Source organism: Dunckerocampus dactyliophorus, chromosome 19, assembly GCF_027744805.1.
Source record: "Dunckerocampus dactyliophorus isolate RoL2022-P2 chromosome 19, RoL_Ddac_1.1, whole genome shotgun sequence".
NCBI classification, from domain to species: domain Eukaryota; kingdom Metazoa; phylum Chordata; class Actinopteri; order Syngnathiformes; family Syngnathidae; genus Dunckerocampus; species Dunckerocampus dactyliophorus.
The window spans coordinates 564,509-585,000 of record NC_072837.1 but is presented as its reverse complement, the minus strand read 5'-3'; the positions used below and the strand labels follow the sequence as shown (position 1 = coordinate 585,000).

At 43.3% G+C, this 20,492-nt stretch overlaps 2 protein-coding genes across 2 annotated transcripts in view; both read left to right on the top strand.

Annotated features, from left to right (window-relative positions):
* Positions 1–3,327, top strand: part of iyd (iodotyrosine deiodinase) — a 3,509-nt gene extending 182 nt beyond the window's left edge. Inside the window, exons 1-5 of the mRNA XM_054762069.1 lie at positions 1–116; positions 1,688–1,885; positions 1,957–2,116; positions 2,746–2,896; positions 3,084–3,327. The exon at positions 1–116 is cut by the window's left edge and continues 182 nt beyond it. Of these exons, the coding sequence (XP_054618044.1) occupies positions 1–116; positions 1,688–1,885; positions 1,957–2,116; positions 2,746–2,896; positions 3,084–3,266 (808 nt within the window). The 3' untranslated portion in view covers positions 3,267–3,327. The remainder of the gene's footprint in view (positions 117–1,687; positions 1,886–1,956; positions 2,117–2,745; positions 2,897–3,083) is intronic.
* Positions 3,328–4,544: 1,217 nt separating this feature from the next.
* On the top strand, positions 4,545–18,681 carry sec63 (SEC63 homolog, protein translocation regulator). The gene is made up of 20 exons (XM_054762067.1): positions 4,545–4,859; positions 5,997–6,096; positions 10,077–10,191; positions 10,265–10,377; positions 10,452–10,513; positions 11,309–11,367; positions 11,451–11,501; positions 11,571–11,679; positions 11,759–11,853; positions 13,008–13,140; positions 13,227–13,319; positions 13,398–13,543; positions 13,626–13,773; positions 13,850–13,932; positions 14,962–15,030; positions 15,098–15,253; positions 15,324–15,485; positions 15,551–15,751; positions 16,281–16,385; positions 17,428–18,681. The coding sequence occupies exons 1-20, from the start codon at positions 4,736–4,738 to the stop codon at positions 17,569–17,571; spliced, it is 2,268 nt and encodes a 755-aa protein (XP_054618042.1). The 5' UTR covers positions 4,545–4,735; the 3' UTR covers positions 17,572–18,681.
* The last annotated feature ends 1,811 nt before the right edge of the window (positions 18,682–20,492 follow it).

Below are 20,492 nucleotides of genomic sequence, written 5' to 3'. Positions count from 1 at the left end.
GAGGAGCCGCCGCCAAAGCAAGGTTGTAGACCCTCGGGGGAAAACACAAGCGGACTTTAAACCGTGGGTGGACCAGGACCTGCAGGATGACAGCCAGGTCCCAACAGGAGAGGATGGTAAGGGTGGTTGTTTTGTTATCGTAGTCATGACCAGAATATTGATCCTCAGTCTTGCCTCAGACATCATTTAACTTGAGTCCATCATTTGTCCATTTCACAGCAAAACACACCATGCACGCACTCTTCTGTCCTCGGTTTTATAGTATAGAAATGTTTCACTCATTCATACGTCTGCACCGAAGCCCAGCTCAATGTGCCTTATGTGAGTGTGAGAACGTGCAGCCTATGATGCTTCAACATGACTTGGACCAGAACACAACAGGCTTGCGTGCTTTGCAGTAAAAACACCGGCAAGCAGTTTCTTTAGGTTGAAAGCTTCCAATACGATGTGGAATCTCAACAATACACCGCATTTTCCTCATTTAGAAGGGTGAACTCAACTGCAGAGACTGCCAAACACCTGTGAGGGTGGCACAAATGCAGTTTTACATGAAAATGAAGTCATATTCTATACTTTTCATCTTTTTTAAGCTCCAACAAGCTTAAAAAAGAGCTCCAAGGAGGTTTTCTGATTTCTATCCATGCTGTGAGTGTGTAGTAACAGGTACATTCATCATAACAAGGAATACTTCTAGTATTTTGCTGTATTTTGATCATTTTAAGCATTAGCGGAACGTCCTTCCTGGGTGCATTGATTTCACATAGCAACATAGAAAGGAAAGGAAAACAAAAAGACAGCAGCAGTGGCGGTAGCTCCAACATGTAGCGTTACCTTTGGCTAGTGGCCTGAGGCGTTGGGAGCGAGTGTGTGGTGAAGCTAGTCGCTAGCCGGCTAGTAAGTGTTGTGCCACCTTGAGACTCTTTCTCTAAAACCTAATCATGAGGTTAGAAATCTAGGTTTAATAATGGACTCAGACCTGAACTTTAAGAGCCACATGAAATCATTAACATCAATGGCTTTTTACCACCTAAAAAAACCTTGCCAAAATCAAGGGAATAGTGAGACCAATCCATGCCTTTGTCTCCAGCAGGCTGGACTACTGTATGGCCTTCTCACCGGGCTCTCTAAACCAGCTGGAGAACAGCTGCAGTACATCCAGAATGCTGCTGCTCGAGTCCTGCCTAGAACCAGGAAATATGAGCATATTAGTCCAGTACTCAGGTCTCTGCACTGGCTTCCTGTCACTCAGAGGATAGACTTTAAAACAGCTCTGCTTGGGTACAAGTCTTATCATGGTCTTGTGCCAAAGTACATCTGTGACATGAACCTCAGGGAGGGTCTCCTGCGGGTGCCCAGAGTCAGGACGAAACACGGTGAGGCTGCGTTTCAGTTTTATGCTGCCAAAATCTGGAACAGTCTTCGCCTAGCTAGCCGGTGAGGTGTGGTGAGGTGTCACTACGCCAGGAGTAGTAGAAACAAAAATAATACCAATGTCGCTGTAGCTTGGTTAATATGCAGCTGACATTATGGAAATGGTGCACTGTTGGCGGAATAGGTGCGTCTCTTTTGATCTGTTTTTATATCTTTAGAGCGCACAGAAAAGAGAAAGGCGTGTTTTCATGTCTCACATCAAGATTATGGAAGATGGGCACTTTTCCTTTAACCTTGCTTGTGTTCAATGTCACAGAGGAAGGCAAGTGGGCGGACAGCAACGTGGAGGACGATGTCCCGCACGTGCCCTACTCACCTCAGCGCCACCCCGAGGACAAGATGCTGCAGCGCTCTCACCACTTCTATGCTCTGATGAACCAGCGCAGGTCGGTCCGCTTCATCAGCCCAGAGCCGGTCCCGCGGGAAGTCATCAACAATGTCGTCCGCACTGCAGGCATGGAGACAAACGCTTTGTTCTATCCTCAATAAACACAAAATGCAGACTTACTTAACTCATCTGGCCAGGTACCGCCCCCAGCGGCGCGCACACAGAACCCTGGACCTTTGTGGTGGTCTCGGATGTGGACACAAAGCATCGGATCAGGCTGATAGTGGAGGAAGAGGAGGAGATGAACTACCGCCAGAGGATGGGGGACAAGTGGGTAAAGGATTTGGCAAAATTAAGGTGAGCCTGCACGTCTTCTCATGAAAAAAACACAACTCATGCTGAGGATAAGCGGCGTGGTGGGTGGGTGGGTGGATGGGTGGTTGGGTGGATGGAGGGATGGGTGGGTGGAAGGATGGGTCGATGGATGGGTGGGTGGGTGGATGGTTGGGTGGATGGAAGGATGGGTGGGTTGATGCGTGGGTGTGTGGTTGGATGGGTGGGTGGATGGATGGATGGGTGGGTGGGTGGGTGGATGGATGGATGGGTGGATGGATGGATGGATGGGTGGATGGATGGATGGGTGGGTGGGTGGATGGATGGATGGGTGGGTGGGTGGATGGTTGGATGGGTGGATGGATGAATGGATGGGTGGGTGGGTGGGTGGATGGATGGATGAATGGATGGGTGGGTGGGTGGGTGGATGGATGGATGGATGGATGGATGGGTTGGTGGGTGGGTGGGTGGATGGATGAATGGATGGGTGGGTGGGTGGGTGGGTGGATGGATGGATGGATGGATGGGTTGGTGGGTGGGTGGGTGGATGGATGAATGGATGGGTGGGTGGGTGGGTGGGTGGATGGATAGGTGTATGGCTAGCACTCATGCTAACCAGTGATACACATCCAATGACTACGTTGCCTCCTCAGGACAAACTGGATCAAGGAGTACTTGGATGTGGCTCCATACTTGATCCTGATCTTCAAGCAGACCTACGGCGTCCTACCAGTCAAGAAGACACATTACTACAATGAGATCAGTGTCTCCATAGCCTGTGGCATCCTACTGGCTGCACTGCAGGTAAAATACAGGCAAACAAACCAATGTCTTTTATATTTCATACAGAGCATCTTTGAGCCTAATTTTTCATTGGAGGCAGTTTTGATTGAGCTCCACGAACTCTGCCGAGCAACAACTAGCTAATCCAATGTGTATTCTATTCACATGTATATGTTTGCTTATAACATACTGATTCTCCATCATCCAGAACGTCGGTCTTGTTACCGTGACGTCGACGCCCCTCAACTGCGGCCCTCAGCTCAGGCTGCTTCTCAAACGACCGCCCAACGAGAAGCTCCTCATGCTACTTCCTGTAGGCTACGCTGCTAAGGACGCCACCGTGCCTGACCTCACACGCAAACCTCTGGAGGACATCATGGTGCACATATGAGCCTGCACAGAGCAGACATCATCATATGTCATAAGAAATATGTCACGTGATTAAAAGATCTATCAGACATATTTGCTTTGTATCCTTATTTGGGAGAAATGTACATCCAATGAAATGATCCATATGAGTAGAAAGATATTACTCAAGTCAAAGTGGAGGTCTAAAAATCTTCAAATAAAAGCAAAAAAGTAACAATGATTAAAAATGCACTCAGAGTAAAAGTTAGTACTGTAGTTCCCTTTACCTCAACATTTATGTAGCAAAGTAAAAATCATAATAATAATAATGATGATGTTCTCTCACTTATTTGCTGCTGTTTCCAAAATGTTATAATCAACAATGAATATGTTTCTAAATTCTCAAGTGCAGCCTTTACCAGTAGTAAGCATTTGTTTCCATCGGTCATGTGAGCATCGTGTACTGATGTGTCGGTCGCGAACGAATCGTCTCTAAGAGTCGGCTCTTTTAAATGAACAACAGGAGCCGTTTCGCGTCATTGGGAGCCGATTAATTTTTTCCTCGTCTTTTTTTCTGTTAAAGACGAACGTCAGTGGTCAAAATGTGTGGCAACATCTCTGTGTCCACACTGAGTAGGGAGAAGGGGGGAGGTAAAACACGCCGTGGTGTTCTGAGAGCGGATTCGTTCGTGAGAAATTTGCACAGAGAGAAATTTGACCTATTTCGAAGCTAATGTCTCAATGTTTTTTGTCATTACTGCCTCTAGTGACCAGGATACTACATAACACTTGTAGTGCAATATGTTTTGACTAATAACAGACCACAGTCTGCCACCAAACAGCCATCATTTATTCATTCATTTCTGGAAAATCATAAAGTAGCGAGGTAGCGATAATCAAACTGCAATACTGCGAGGGACGACTATCGAGATGGGTCCTATTTTATAATATAACATTTTATCATATATTTTTGTAGCTGTTCATTGAGGTTTAAGGTGCCCCTTATTGTATTCTGTTTTCTGTACAGTGTATTCTTTACACTGTATTCTTTACTTGCGTATCTTGCTTGCTGCTGTAACAAGTGAATTTCCCCGCTGTGGGATAAATAAAGTACAAATACAATAAATAAATCCATTGGAACAATAATCAACATTTGACATGTATTTTTTACATTAGTAATTAACTTTACACAATACTACGGATAATTTGGTCATAAATTAATTTAAGACAACAAAAAAATCTGAGCAGCCACTTGGGAGGCAAAAGAGCCGGGATTTCCATGACTAGCGTAGAACCCTGTGGGTGGCGGTAGTGACACAGTGAAAGAGAGCACATTGCGCACGCGTACACCACGTACACCGATGCTGCTCGTTGCTAGTTTGCTCATATGAGTTTGCTAGCTGGCTAGCTAAAGGCCCGTCAGTCTGGTAGCACTCAGCGGGCTTACGGTGGGGGGACGCGCCGCGGCGGCGAACAAGAGGCTTCGGAGGACTCGGCAGCGCCGAGAAGAAAATGGCCGGCCAACAGTTCCAGTACGATGACAGCGGGAATACGTTTTTCTATTTCCTCACCTCCTTCGTGGGACTAATTGTGATCCCGGCCACCTATTACCTCTGGCCCCGGGATCAGAATGCTGGTAAGGCCCCGCTGTCTGTCTCCATGCTAACTCAGCTAGCCTGGCAACTCTTCATAACATGTTGAAAGACACTTGGCTTATCTGGCTAACTGCTAACATATCTTAAGAGTCATTTACACTCGCCAAGCCTCACTCCTACCTTGTCATCACGGTGGCACTTTAAAGTGGGACCCTGTAGACTAACTTATTCCCGCCCTATTCCCCTAAGGAAAGAACTCCCTAAGGGACTTTATGTAGCTGATAATAACCTTATCTTGACGAGTTTGTCAACAACGGCAGTGAACATTTGACGTGGCTTATGCAACGTATGCCACACGCTACCCTCCTCCTTGCCAGGTCATCACAGATGTTTACCCTGACAGCATTTAGTAACACAAGAAGATAGCATGTAGTGCTTGCAGCGACACTTAGTGCACACAGGCATATGGTAACATGCACCAATGGATGCTAATAGAGCTGCACTCACTAACATGCCGTCTGATTTAAAAAAAATAAAATAAAATAAAATAGACAAAACATAACACTAACATTTACATAATGAGCTACTTCACAAAGAAATTGCATGACAGCATGACACTACCTCCTCGAGCACCCTGGCCCCCAGAAAGCCTCGCCGGCCAGGGCGAGTTGGCTCAACTGCCCTGGTTATTTCCACAGCCCAAGTAGTGGCTGCATTCATCAATTGACTTATTCACATTTCTATCAAGAAAGTCCCCCTCAACTGCTCTTCCGGACGTCCCACGAAGACCGGACATTGGAAGTTAATGTCGTTTAAGGAAAAGCGCACTTTCTTTTGGAATTTTGCCCATCATCCACAATCCCTTTGTGAGACATGAACACATGTTTTTCTCTTTTCTGTACGTTCTAAAGATATTAAAAAGAGATAAAGAGGCAGGTAAACAATGCATGTGATGGGACACACCTAAAAGGTTTTCTGCTTTTCCATCCGTGCTGTGGTCATGTAGTAACAGGTACATTCATGATAACTTGAAGTTTGGCTGTATTTTGGTCATTTTAAGCATTAGTGGAACTTTTTAACAAATTTTACCTTTGGCATAATGAAGTTAGCAGCATGTTTTTCTTTATTTGACTCAAGCAGCAGTCTTGTGTGTGTGTGTGTGTGTGTGTGCGTTCCAGAACAATTGCGTCTGAAGAGCCTGCGAAGGGTCCATGGCAGGTGCCTGTGGTACCGCCTCAGGCTGATGAAGTCCCAGCAGAGCATCGTCCCAACCTTAAAGTGAGTCCAAAATGATTACAAGTGTGCGTCCTCTTCAGGGGAATCTCACACGTTTTTTTTATACAAGATGTTTTAGTTGCTGTGAAACGGACGTCGCTCTAAAATTAGTCTCACTTTGTGTCTATTTTGGAAGACGGCAAGTGTAGGGGCCGCACTGACATGAAGGGAAAACGATACTGTAAGAAGAAAGTCATGAAAGTAGAACAAAGAATATATTAGACAAAGGTGCATTTTAATGAGAATAAATAGATTGGAATACAGTCATCCCTCGCAGTGTCGCATTTCCATTATGGCTATATCTTGATTTTCCAGAAATGAATGAATGAATAAATGATAGCTCTTTGGTGGTAGACTGAGGTCCATTATTAGTCAAACGTGGAAATCCAAGTGATATGTAGTATTGTGGTCACTAGGCAGCAGTAATGACACAAAACATTGAGACATTAGCTTTAGTGATGGTGAGATGAAGCCTCATGAGGCATCAAACCACGTGAGCCAACTGGTTCTAGAAAGGGTTCATTTGTCGAAGCTTCATGTGCACATGAAACCACCTACTGGCCAGGTGTATAATCACAGGCAGCTGGATCTGAACCACATTGTGTAGGATTCATTGAATTGTTGTGTCCATGAATAACAGAAACTGTATGACCAAATCACCAATGTGTGTAGAATAAAATATGTTTTGAATGTATTGTGTTTGTGTACATTTTCCCCAAATGGTACTATCATATGACATGGCGGGTTGTGTAATCATGTTTCTCTGTCACCTTAGAAAGATGGCATGGGCTTATGCAGGCAGATGACAGTGCAAGTGCTTATGAAGGCACTGAATATGCTTGTGTAACTAGGACAATGATGTACGGGACAGGGTTGGTTTGATTCATTTTTATCCAGAAATAACAGTTTCTCAACAGTTTTTGGTTTTAAACGATTTTTTTTTTTTTTTTTAAACAACTTCTCTAGCCTTTGAAAACACCCTTTCACTGGGGACAGAAGACGCTGGCGTGCACAAAAATGTAATTGCCAGTTTATATAAATCAAAATGTTCCCACACAGGGGAAATCCTCCTCTTCCTCACTGGCTCCATCCTCCCTCCAAACTATCTCCAAACTATCTCCAAACTATCTCCAAACTATGCTATCCAAACTCTATAACCTCTATCCAAACGCTGAAATGACTGCAACTCCTCATCAAAAAGCCACATTTTGAATGGAGCCTGGGGGGGTTTAATATTGCTGTCAAACCTCGCGCCAAAATCTGAACCACTGCCCGAAGCAGTCACGTGGTACAGCCGGGCAGCGAGGCTTCAGACGTCATCATTTTGAGCTCCTCCCCTAAATGAACCAAGCCTCGATACGCGCTTCGCGGAAATGCCCCCTCCATTACTCGACACAAGCTTTGAAGCCTCAGCACATCTCGTAACATCACTAATTAGCTTCCATCACATGACCTTAACACTGCATGAAGTCAGCCATGGCATGTCCGGCATGATGGAGTGGGGAAAAAAAGTTCTCTTCCCATTCCGTGTGGAAGTAGTACGGTTTTGGCTTCTTAAGTTAAGAAGAAATAAATTAGAGGCTAACTGGTTAGCTCACTAGCTTGCGGTCATCTCGGGTCCCTGCAGCATAAAAGTTGAGCAATGTGTGGTAAACAACGAATAACAGGAGTGTAAAAGTGACTTTCATGTCTGCAGGGCTCTAATAATGTTAAAAACTGTATTTAGAAAGTCAGACAGGTTTTCTATGCTCGATAACTCCATTTATTAACATAGGAAATTTATCGTGGTTGGGTCTGGTTTAGTAATATTTTGAGTTGAAAAAAATGCTACTTTTATGCTGTTACATCACATTAGGTAATCCGTTTTCAAGAATAAAAATGGCTAAATGAACTGAAATGCAACTACAAGGCAGAAGAAGCATTGTAATCGTGAATCTCGTACTGTATTTGACATTGGCCACTAGGTGTCGGTGTTTGGTGAAACAGGCACTAGACTCCTCACTAAGGTTCCCTAGGGAACACATTTACTGTGACACTACTCACGCAGGACGTTTATTTACGTCTTAGATGGCTTATTTACTCTTATTATACAGTATATGTGTGTGTGTGTGTATATATATATTATATAATATTTTTTGTCATATTGCCACTAAATGCTTGTAACGTTACCATTTTAGTCTCATAACAATACGACTTTGTTCTAAAAAAAAAAAAAAAAAAAGTTTTCCCATACTTCTTGGTGATTTTGGATGTGACGCTAATTAACGTCAGTGTTACGTACTCGCTTGTTGGTTGTGTGAAGAGTTGCAACGAAAGGACTTTAAGTCCAAGTGATGTGTGGAGCAGGTTGCTTTGTCTGCGTGGTTGGTTGTCAGGAAAGGAGTGTTATCCTCCGGTGGCCAGGTGTTAAGCATTCCTGCCTCACTCTTCTTTTGTTTCATGTGTGCTTTCTCGGCCCAGCTGATAGTCGCATGTCCGCCTTCCACTCCTATTTGGTGTCTCTGCTGCCAGCATGAAACGTGTTTCATTAAGCTAAGTGGTCGTCAAACATTTATCACAGCAGTCCGCCTGGATAATTTGTTTCCTTTTGTCTTGATGGTCGCCAACAACTCTCGGCTGGCCGGCGTTGGGGTATGGGGGTCGTCATGGCAACAGATGCTGATGCGGAGCAGGCCTGTGGGCTTTGTTATTGCCATGGAAACAAGTTCAACTTGTGCACACGGATGCCAAACATCTCAGCCTGTCTTACTGTTTATACAGTATCGTGATAACAATATTATGAATAGGGATCAATCGGCCACTGATTTCTATAAGAAAACATTTCCATAAATGCCTTTCAAAGCCAATCACAAAAGCCGATCGACAATCCATGTCATGTCAGCACAAACATGACATGAATGCAGGGTTTCCGCTACATGTAATGGACCGTGGCCGCCCGCCACAACAAAATAAAAGCCGCCACACCTTAAAAATAAACTTGAAAAGAATGTTAAGCAATATATTGTATGAATGTGTATACTGCATATGCTATATAGATACATGTAGAGCTTATTATTTACACACGTTGGCCACAATTACTTTGAAAACAATTTAAAACATCATAAAAATGTTTCACTGCTCTTTATTTTGAAAAAGATGAACCGGAATCGCCTCTCTGCCATGTCGGCACTTGCTTATGTCGCGCCACTAGTGTCTTGTGTTGACATTCACTGTGTTCTTTATTATCGTGCCACTAAAAAACAGCCCATAAAATGTGTAGTCATTGACGACAGCTTGTCACATGCGAAGCTATCTATGCTAGCATGTGTGATCGCTCACGTTTCAATCTCATTCCACTTTGTGGCGCCTTTGACCTGTTTGTACTGTCTCTCTGGCGGTAGCTGGCTAGATCACGGTCCAGCTAGAAGTGCCATCACATCCATGCTAACTTACTTGTCACTTAATAGTCTTGCTGTCTTGTTCTGGTTGTAATACTTATGGCTTGTGTTCAGAACACTACATGTGTGACTACGTTGTTCAACAAACCAGCTTTATACAGTGATGCTAGCACACTCCAACACATACTGTAGCTCACCAAAGAATATTTGCTTCTTCTCATAGTAGTTATATAAGTGTTCTATTCAAACATGACTCCTGTATTTAATGACAAACGAGCACACGTGTTCTCTGTAAATAAATGTCACATAACACCCCAAGCCCACCTCTCCTTTCTTTTGGTCAAAGTAGCTTTAATAGTGCTTTAATAGTGCTTTAATAGTAATCTTGTGTTTGGGTTTATAAAAATGTATGAATATATCTTTGGTATTGAATGAGTTGAGGGAGTAAAAAATCCAAACCTTCATGGCCCTGTGTGGAAAAGTGTGTATGTTTATACTTCCTGTTTATGGTGGTGATAGGCTCCAGATGCTAGCTAGTGTGTGTGTGTGAGAGTGTGGAACCATGCCAAGGCTTATGTTAATGTAAGCGTGTTAATGTGTTTTCAGGAAAGCTGCCTTGTTATTTGGCTGGGCTGTGTTCCTGCTGCTGGCATACAAGGTGTCCAAGCTGGACAGGGAGTACCAGGAGTATAATCCTTATGAAGTCCTCAACCTGGACCCGGTACATAAACATCCACACTCACAGATTGTGGGAACGCGGTTGGTTATTAGATTTGATTTGTTTTGGTCTGTAGGGGTCATCCCTGTCTGAAATCAAGAAGCAATACCGTGTGCTGTCACTCAAATACCATCCAGACAGAGGCGGCGACGAGGCCACCTTCATGAGAATCGCCAAAGCCTACGCTGCGTATGACTCATTTGGGTTTACTTTAGTTGAGCTCTTCAAGTTTTCAATATTCAACGTTTTCTCTTCGCTTGCAGTCTCACGAACGAGCAATCACGGAAGAACTGGGAAATGTACGGCAACCCGGATGGCCCAGGAGGTCTGTTTCAGCCTTTAAAAAAATATATATATATATATTTACACACACACACACACACACACACACACACACACACACACTTCTAGTCAGGCCTGATTTTTTTCCATGATAGTCATGTCACATCTGAACCACTAGATGGTACTCAAGTATCGTGTAGCTCTGTGAGCCACATTAGCGTGACACAGAAGTTGCCTGTACCTACAGTATGTGTTTTAAAATTGATGCCATATATAGCACATCACTGTATTGAACGGTTGCATTCCTTTTGAAATGTAGCGAGCGACACTGTCTGTGAGCGTGCACCATTTTGTTCATATTTGCCACCCAAACGCCTCCATAAGCGTTGACTGCGGGGACGAAGGCTCTGCTGCCCGAAGCGCCTCCATCGATAGTTTTCCTAGCTGAGAAAACTTGTCAGTGTCAGCCGTCGGTGTTCATGCGCTCGCCTTGTTCATTCTGTTTCAAACTGAAATATTCCGACCCTGGGGCTGTCGGCTGTGGCATTGGCCTCAGAAACCAACGCTTCTTCATGTTAGCTAGCGTATGCTGCCTCACAAAGCCAGCTGTAGCCCCGCCTCCGCAAAGAGGCTTAATGTGAGGAGATGAGGGCCCACTCTCTGTGAGCAGATAAAACTGCACACATGCACATTCTACTTTATCCAGGGTGTCATAATTACCTGTTTGTTTTGTTTTTAATGGTTGGATTAATCGATTTATGGGTTTATGGGTTATCGTGACAGGCCTGTTTGTAGTGCATGACTAGACGGATGACTTATTCTGCATTTGTCTTTGCAGCAACCAGCTTCGGCATTGCCCTGCCTGCCTGGATAGTGGATCAGAAGAACTCAATGCTGGTATTTGTCTTCAATAGCAACATATACTGTAGCACGTATATGTTTCCACCGACACACTGACGTCTCTTGGTTCCATCTTCTAGGTGTTGTTAGTCTACGGTCTGGCCTTCATGGTCATCCTGCCTGTTGTTGTGGTAAGTAGTCTGCTCATATTGGTTGCTAGGTGTGGTTTAGTGACCCTTGTTGTACTTGTACCGCACCAGGGTACGTGGTGGTACCGCTCCATCCGATACAGCGGAGACCAAATCCTCATCAACACCACCCAACTCTTCATGCACTTCATGTACAAGACGCCCAACATGAACATGAAGCGTAGGGTTTTGTTACTTCCTCTGCACGTTGTTAGCTTAGTCAGACAATTGGAGAACACAAGCTACTTCCCCCCCTACAGGATTAGCTATGGTGTTGACGGCAGCGTTTGAGTTTGACCCTCGCAGCAATAAGGAAGCCACCATACGACCGACAGACAACATCGAAGTGCCACAGGTTAGAACCCCCTCATCCCTCTCTAGCCAGGAAGATATAAATACACTGTAAAGGTAAAACTGCTACTTAGAAGTACTACTTTTTCATGTAATACTATGACCTAATACTCACATGAATGATAAAAATACACTAACGGTACAACTGCTACTTAGAAGTACATGTACCTAATAAATACTCACATGAATGATATAAATACACTATAAAGGTACAACTGCTACTTGGTATATAAATACACTGTAAAGGTATAACTGCTACTTACAAGTACATGCACCTCATCATAAATACTCACATGAATGATATAAATACAATGTAAAGGTACATCTGCTACTTAGAAGTACATGTACCTAATAATAAATACTCACATGAATGATATAAATACACTGTAAAGGTACATCTGCTACTTAGAAGTACATGTACCTAATAATAAATACTCACATGAATGATATAAATACACTGTAAAGGTACAACTGCTACTTAGAAGTACATGTACCTAATACATGAATGATATAAACACTGTAAAGGTACAACTGCTACTTGGAAGTACTACTTTTTCATCTAATACTATGGACCTAATACTTACATGATTGACTTTCCCATCTTTTTTCTAGTAAAATAGCAACTTGTCCAAACTCAATCCATGTTTATTACTGTACAATTCCAACTTTTTTCATGTGAAATGATGACGTAATACTGGCATCAATGATATCTTTTTGCTCAAGTAAAATGGAAACTTTTTCATTGCGAAATTACTACTTTTTTCATGTCAAATTGCAACCTTTCCCCGAAGAAATGCATGTACAGTATATGACTGTGGAATGAACATGTACTACTCACTTCATGATCAGCTTTTTCTCTTGTAAAACTTCAGGTTTTTTTTCCATGTAGTATCTTTTTCACATTCCTCCTTTTAAATGACTTTTTTTTCCAAGTAAGATTGCAACTTTAAAATGACAAGTTTTTTTCTTGTCGTCATATGAATGATCTTAGTGAGATCTTTTTTTCTTGCAATATTAAGTCTCCTAATAACCTCTTCTCATATGATCTCATAGAACTGGTTTCATTTCCGTGTGGCCCTAATACTGCTTTGGAGAATAACATCAAGTCAATGGAGGAGGGGCTAATTCAAACCTAATCTTTTCCTCTCCCTCCTGTAGTTGATTCGAGAGCTTGGAAACATCAACGTGAAGAAGAAAGAGCCTCCCTTCTGCTACCCGTACAGTCTGAAGGCCAGAGTGTTGGTGCTCTCGCACCTGGCACGCATGGACGTGTCTGAGGAGTTGGAGGAAGGTCAGCCGCTTTATTACGCGTCATTATTAAGAGGTCACGGTGTGAAAATAAACATTTAACCCAGGCATGGTGTGTTTGTGTTTCAGATCAGAGGTTTGTGGTGAGGAAGACTCCTGCTCTCCTCCAGGAGATGATCAATGTGGGCTGTCAGCTGACCATGATGGCCAATAGCAGAGGAGGTGAGCACAAACACAATATATACATGAAGAGATATCATGTAGGAGGACGACGACATCACACTGTTTCGCTGTATCCAGGTTTCCACGCTCCTCGTCTGGTCACCATCGAGAACTGCATGAAGCTGACGCAGATGATCGTGCAAGGCCTGCAGGAGTCCAAGTCGCCTCTGCTGCAGCTGCCGCACTTTGAGGAGGAGCATCTCCGATACTGCATCTCCAAGAAGGTACCGGGGTTTAACACGTGCTCACCTAGTGGCTCATTGCTCCTCCTCCTCCTCACGGTCCACCCCTCTTCTTTGTTCCCAGTACAAAGTCCGGAGCCTGCAGGACCTGGTGAGTCTCAAAGACTCCGACAGACGTAGCATGCTGCGCTTCCTGGGGGAGGAGAAGTACGACGAGGTCATGGCAGTGCTGGGCAGCTTCCCTCACATCACCATGGATACCAAACTACAAGGTCGGCCTTTCAAAAAGATGTACCTGCTGTCGGGGGGATTGACAGCTGATTGTTCTCCCGCCGTCTGTGTTTGCAGTCCTCGATGATGAAGACAGCAATAACATCACAGCGGGCTCCATCGTCACGGTTACGGTCACCTTATCCAGAAAAAGAATGGCGGTAAGCAACTTCAATACTAAAGCGGCTGAAGTTCCGTAGATGATCACCAGAGGGCGCCGTTGCTGCGATGCAATGTTGTAAGCAGGGGTGTCCAAACCTTTTCCACCAAGGCCCACCTACTGAAAAATTAAAGGATACAACTTTTCCACTTTGGTATTTTGTAAAGCAACACATGTAGCCATGCTAACAAGTTCTACGTAGTGTATTTCTGGAAAAGCATATTAGTGTCAACTTGGAGCTTTTTTCCAATTATTTCAACCTTCTTAAATAATCTTTGTACATTCCTATAATATAACTTTTCTTTTCGTAGTATTATCACTTCATTCCTATAATGTTATAACTTTTCTTTTCGTAGTATTATCACTTCATTCCTATAATATTATAACTTTTCTTTTCATAGTATTATCACTGCATTCCTATAATATTATAACGTTTTCTTTTCGTAGTATTATCACTTCATTCCTATAATGTTATAACGTTTTCTTTTCGTAGTATTATCACTGCATTCCTATAATATTATAACTTTTCTTTTCGTAGTATTATCACTGCATTCCTATAATATAACTTTTCTTCTCGTAGTATTATCACTTCATTCCTATAATATTATAACTTTTTGCCAGCCTATCTTTCCAAAAATGCCCATTTTATTTTGTTTTGGTTGTTTCTCTTGTTAATGACTGTAAAAAGTAACAGCTTTTTTCTTTTAATATTTCAACTTTGTGCCACTAAAATGTGATTTTTTTTTCCCCTCATGATATTATGACATTCTTGTAAAATTACCACTTTTTCCCCAATAAATGACAACATTTTTCCTCTTAATATTTTGACTTTATTCTTGTAAAATTACTTCTGATGTTAACATTAGCTGTTCTTTTTTGATGTATTGATGTTGTTGTTGAATGATATCTGTAGAATGTGCCGGGGGCCAATAAAAAAAAACAGTAGCGGACCCAAATGGCCCTTGGGCCGCACTTTGGACGCCCCTGTTGTCAGGCATGTATTACCCCTGGCTGTGCTTTGTGTGTATAGGAGGTGTTTGAAAAAGAGCAGGAGTCCACGCCTTGTCCAGGAGAGGACCCCGCCCCTGCAGAAGAAGCAGTAAGCACAAGTTTTCATGTCAAATCATGTTTTGGGTGCTGAAGTTGTGGAATGTTTGTACCTGAAGCAGGGCGACCCGAATAAAGCCAAAACAAAAGTATGGCAGAGCAAGAATAAAGGCACCAAGAAGATGGCCAAGTCCAAGAAGAAAAAGCTAACAAAGAAGAAAGCCACACCGGCGCCCACGAAAAGCAAGCAGGCCAACGGCAGCGTGGCAGGAAACGTAAGTGTCCCACCACAGAGGAGCGTCACCCCAATGAATGCACTGCTTCATTCGCTCCTCACCGTCATAGGAGGCGCTGTCCACGGCCAAGGAGGACGAAGAGGAGGTCTCGGACAAAGGCAGCGAGTCGGACGAGGGCGAGACCAACAAAGACTCCCCCAGCGAGAGGGACGAGGACAGTGACAAGCAGAGTGACACGGAGGTGGACGAGATGGCCGGTGACGATGAGGAGGTCGGGAAAGACGGTTTGGCAGTTAGTTTGGCAGCATCATCTAATCGTTCCTCCTCCCGACACAGGAGTGGGAGGCGCTGCAGCAAAGCATCCAGAGGCGAGAGCGCGCCCTGCTGGAGACCAAGTCCAAGGTGACGCATCCCGCCTACAGCCTCTACTTCCCTGAGGAGAAGCAGGAGTGGTGGTGGCTCTACATCGCAGACCGGAGGGACCAGACCCTGGTGTCCATGCCCTACCACGTCTGCACGCTCAAGGACACAGAAGAGGTAGGGCAGACATCCAAAGTAGGAGTGCACAAGAATTATCAAGATGATATGAGGGAATTATGACGTCATACCACTAAATCCCAGATTACCCGTACTGTGCTGGTGAGCAAATCAAGCACTCCTGTGATGTGAAAGGCCTGTTGGAACTTCCTGAGCTCACTTGTAAACAAACATTCCCTAGCAGAGGAAGACATTGTGTACCAAATGCTCCGCGATGACACACAAAAAACCTTGTCCACCTGAAACGCCAGCGTTGGGCCATTTGGAAAAGTGAAAAGGTTTGCCAGAGACCTGCGTGGTGTCACACCGGTTGCTCAGAGCGTGTGCCCAAATTGATCGCTATCTGTTTGGGATACCAGGCATCTCTAAACAGTATTAATCCTAAACTCTGTTGCTGGGCAACCATTTACATCATTATTGTTTAATGAGGCCCGTGTGATTGGCCCCGTGACACGTTTAAGACATCAACACAGCCACAGGCCCTGCTGTGATGAACACTGCTCACTGCTCTGTGTCTTTTTATTTGGAGGTGGAGCTCAAGTTTCCAGCACCTTCCAAGACGGGCAACTACCAATACTCTGTCATCCTGCGCTCCGACTCATACATGGGACTGGACCAGATCAAATCTCTCAAGGTCACATCACTACTATACTACCGTTTACTATACTGTGTGTGTTTGTGTGCGTGTAACAGTGTGAGATTATAAATGAATGTGTGACGTGGGGAGTGAGTGTTAAAGGAAAAGTGCACATCTTTTTTTTTTTTTATTTTGCCCATCATCCACAATCCTTGTGAGACATGAACACACATCTTTCTCTTTTCTGTGCCTTCTACAGTAAAGATAGAAAAACAGCTAAAAACAAAGAGGCAGCTACAGTAATGAATGCATGTAATGGGACACATCTATTCCACCTAGAAAGCCTGCCATGAAAACACCTCCAAAAAGCTCCAACAAGGTTTAGTGGTTTTCCATCTGTGCTGTGGGCGTGTAGTAACAGCTACAACATAGATTACTTGCAGTATTCGCTGTGGGCAAATTTGTTTTCATAGCGTATAGAAAACCCATTTACCACCTTCTAAATACGGGTTTTAACATTATTAGAGCCGTCTAGATAGGAAATATCACACCTTTACACTCCTATTGCCCAATATTATAGTAGACACAATAGAGGAAATAAGACATTTAAGACATAAATACAGTAAGACTGGTGCTCTGCCGAGTGGGGGGCGTGGCTTCCAGCTGCAACAGTAGGATTATTAAGGATTATTGGGCCTGTTGTGAGCTCATTCAAGTCTGCAAAAAAAGATGGTTGTTCCTGCAATCTTCTGATGCAAACGTGACTGTAAGATTACTGACACCTGGTGACGAGTGTAGAATACTACATTTCACGTCTTTGGATCAGCCTTCTGTATGCCTTACATTGAATTGACTCCATTTCCATATTTGTATCCTTACCTTTTACAAAAAAGTAACATTTGCTTAAATATGCATAGTTTTTAACCAGCAGTAGGACGTATTCAACCACGAGACAGCAGCATTTATTACAATAGGCTTTTCAGCAGGAAGTGGCGAGGGATTACTTTAGCAGGGACTGAGTGACTGACTAATAAAGTGACAAAAGTAATAAAGTAAAAATGATACGCATGTACATGTGTCATAATGCATGTGTGTGTAGTTGGAGGTGCACGAGGCCAAGGCCATGTTGGACAACCATCCTCAGTGGGACATCCCTGACACAGAGGAGGAGGACGAGGAGCAGGAGGACAGCGATGGCATCGAGGAGAGCGAAGATGATGATGACGACGATGACAATGACTGAACACACACTAACAGCGACACTCTGTCACACACCCCCACCACACACACACACACACACACACACACACACAAAGACTAGCTGGGACATTTTTTTTTACACTCGTCTCCATCTTTGCTCTCCCAACACGCCAGCTCGCCTCTTTTCTACTCAACGTGCGTGTGCGCTCATGTGAGAGAGAGACACGAGTGTTTCTAATAACCTTGTAAGAATTTGTGCAGGTGTGACAGTCAGTGTGGACTGGAGGAGACATCATGTTAGCTTCTACAGTTCGTACCACCACCACCACCACCACCAGTTGTGTTCCTTTGGCCTCAAGTTGTCACAATCACTGGACAACAAGCAATGATACTTTCTATTGTACGCTTCAAACTGCACACCCCACTTGGCGCAACTTTTGCCAGACCTTCTGAGTAGCTCCACACCAACGTAATAACATGAACGTGATCATCTCCTACTTTCTTGTAGCACATTCCATATGTGTTGTCACGGTCCAGAGAAGCCTTAGCGATACAAGCCAACAGCGTGAAATGTCCACTTGGGTGCCATGCATCCACCATTCTTCTTCCTGCCAGTGTTTCTTTTTGTGTGTGCGTCTGGACCTCTAGCACCCCCCTGTGGGTGAAAGTGACTGCTTACACGGTGTGCAGATGAACATTAAAAGGTTGGAACCTTCTTTTCCCCCTCTTTATTACACTTACCCCCACCCCCTCCGGTCATGACTTAGGTGTTTCCGTTCTAACAAATAGAACCACGTCTTTTACAATCATGACTTGTTTGGGAGGGGAAAGCAGATGGATTTTTGTTTTGCATAAATATCCGCACTGAAATCTCCGCTGAGGCCGTATGCTACCAGGTGACCCACGTAGGGTGTGTGTGTGTGTGTGTGTGTGTGTGTGTGTGTGTGTGCGCGCGCACAGTAAGGCTGGACAATAGAATGTAGCATCAATGATTTCTGATGCTGCACTGCGACGACCACGAAGACACCCATTCTCTCTCTCTCTCGTGACAGACCCAAGAGTACTCGACTATCTTCTGCCACTCTTGTTTACAAAGGATCTCTCATTGTAAATGGAAATAAATATATTATTTGTATTTAAAATCATTTCAAATAAAAACTTTTAAATGAGGACCAGCGCGTAGTCTGTCTTGTCATGGGGAAAATAAAATGTAAAAATATTGAAATAAAGTATAAAACTAAGTATAAAGTCAAAAACTGCAATAAATAAAGTCATATGTATAGGAAAACAGAAAAATACACTGAAAGATTTGTAATACGCGTAAATGAGACTAAAATAGAACGGAAAAGTAGTTGAAAACAAACCATAGTTAAAAAAAAAAAGTAAATAATTTAGAGACTAACTAGCTAGGAGGCTAGCTTGATGCCGAAGTGTTTCCCAAGTATATTAGTGCGCTTGTGAATGTATAAACCAAGAGGAATTAATTATTTGTAGAAAGGCGCTTTATGGAAGTAATGTATTAATTTCCAGCGCTGCCTTGACACATTATGGCGGCGACATTGACGTACGGCTCAGCGCGCGATGCAGCGTCTACGTGTATACAGTATATACTGTATGTCTACGTGTATACCGTATATACTGCATGTCTACGTGTATACAGTATATACTGTATGTCTACGTGTATACAGTATATACTGTATGTCTACGTGTATACCGTATATACTGTATGTCTACGTGTATACAGTATATACTGTATGTCTACGTGTATACCGTATATACTGTATGTCTACGTGTATACAGTATATACTGCATGTCTACGTGTATACCGTATATACTGCATGTCTACGTGTATACAGTATATACTGCATGTCTACGTGTATACAGTATATACTGCATGTCTACGTGTATACTGTATATACTGCATGTCTACGTGTATACTGTATATACTGCATGTCTACGTGGATACTGTATATACTGTATGTCTACGTGGATACAGTATATACTGCATGTCTACGTGTATACCGTATATACTGCATGTCTACGTGTATACAGTATATACTGCATGTCTACGTGTATACCGTATATACTGCATGTCTACGTGTATACAGTATATACTGCATGTCTACGTGTATACTGTATATACTGTATGTCTACGTGGATACTGTATATACTGCATGTCTACGTGTATACTGTATATACTGCATGTCTACGTGGATACTGTATATACTGTATGTCTACGTGGATACAGTATATACTGCATGTCTACGTGTATACCGTATATACTGCATGTCTACGTGTATACAGTATATACTGCATGTCTACGTGTATACAGTATATACTGCATGTCTACGTGTATACTGTATATACTGTATGTCTACGTGTATACTGTATATACTGCATGTCTACGTGGATACTGTATATACTGTATGTCTACGTGGATACTGTATATACTGCATGTCTACGTGGATACTGTATATACTGTATGTCTACGTGGATACTGTATGTCTACGTGGATACTGTATATACTGTATGTCTGGGGTTAAACACATGGCCGTCTGGAGTCCCTGCAGATCCCGTAGCCTGCGCATTACAGTTGAACAATGTGCTGTATTGCAGTGTAAAGGGGACTAACTACAGGGGTGTTCTTCCATGTCTACAGGGCCTTAATAGTGGCAAAGATGACTTTTAGAAAGCCATAAAAAGGTTTTCTATGCTCTCACTCTGTTAATATCCATTCCTACTTTGAGATTCACTCATTTCGTTTGGATCTGGATCCAATTAATCGTACTAAAGGAGGGACAGTTATTACATGCTAGAAAGTATATTCTTGCCTGTTATTTACAGGATATTTTATGCATGTTACATTACACATTCCACCACACACACACACCTTGATGAGCTGTTTATTTATTCCCAGCGTGTCACATGACTAGCTCTCATTTAACTGTCTGTTGTCATGGTGAT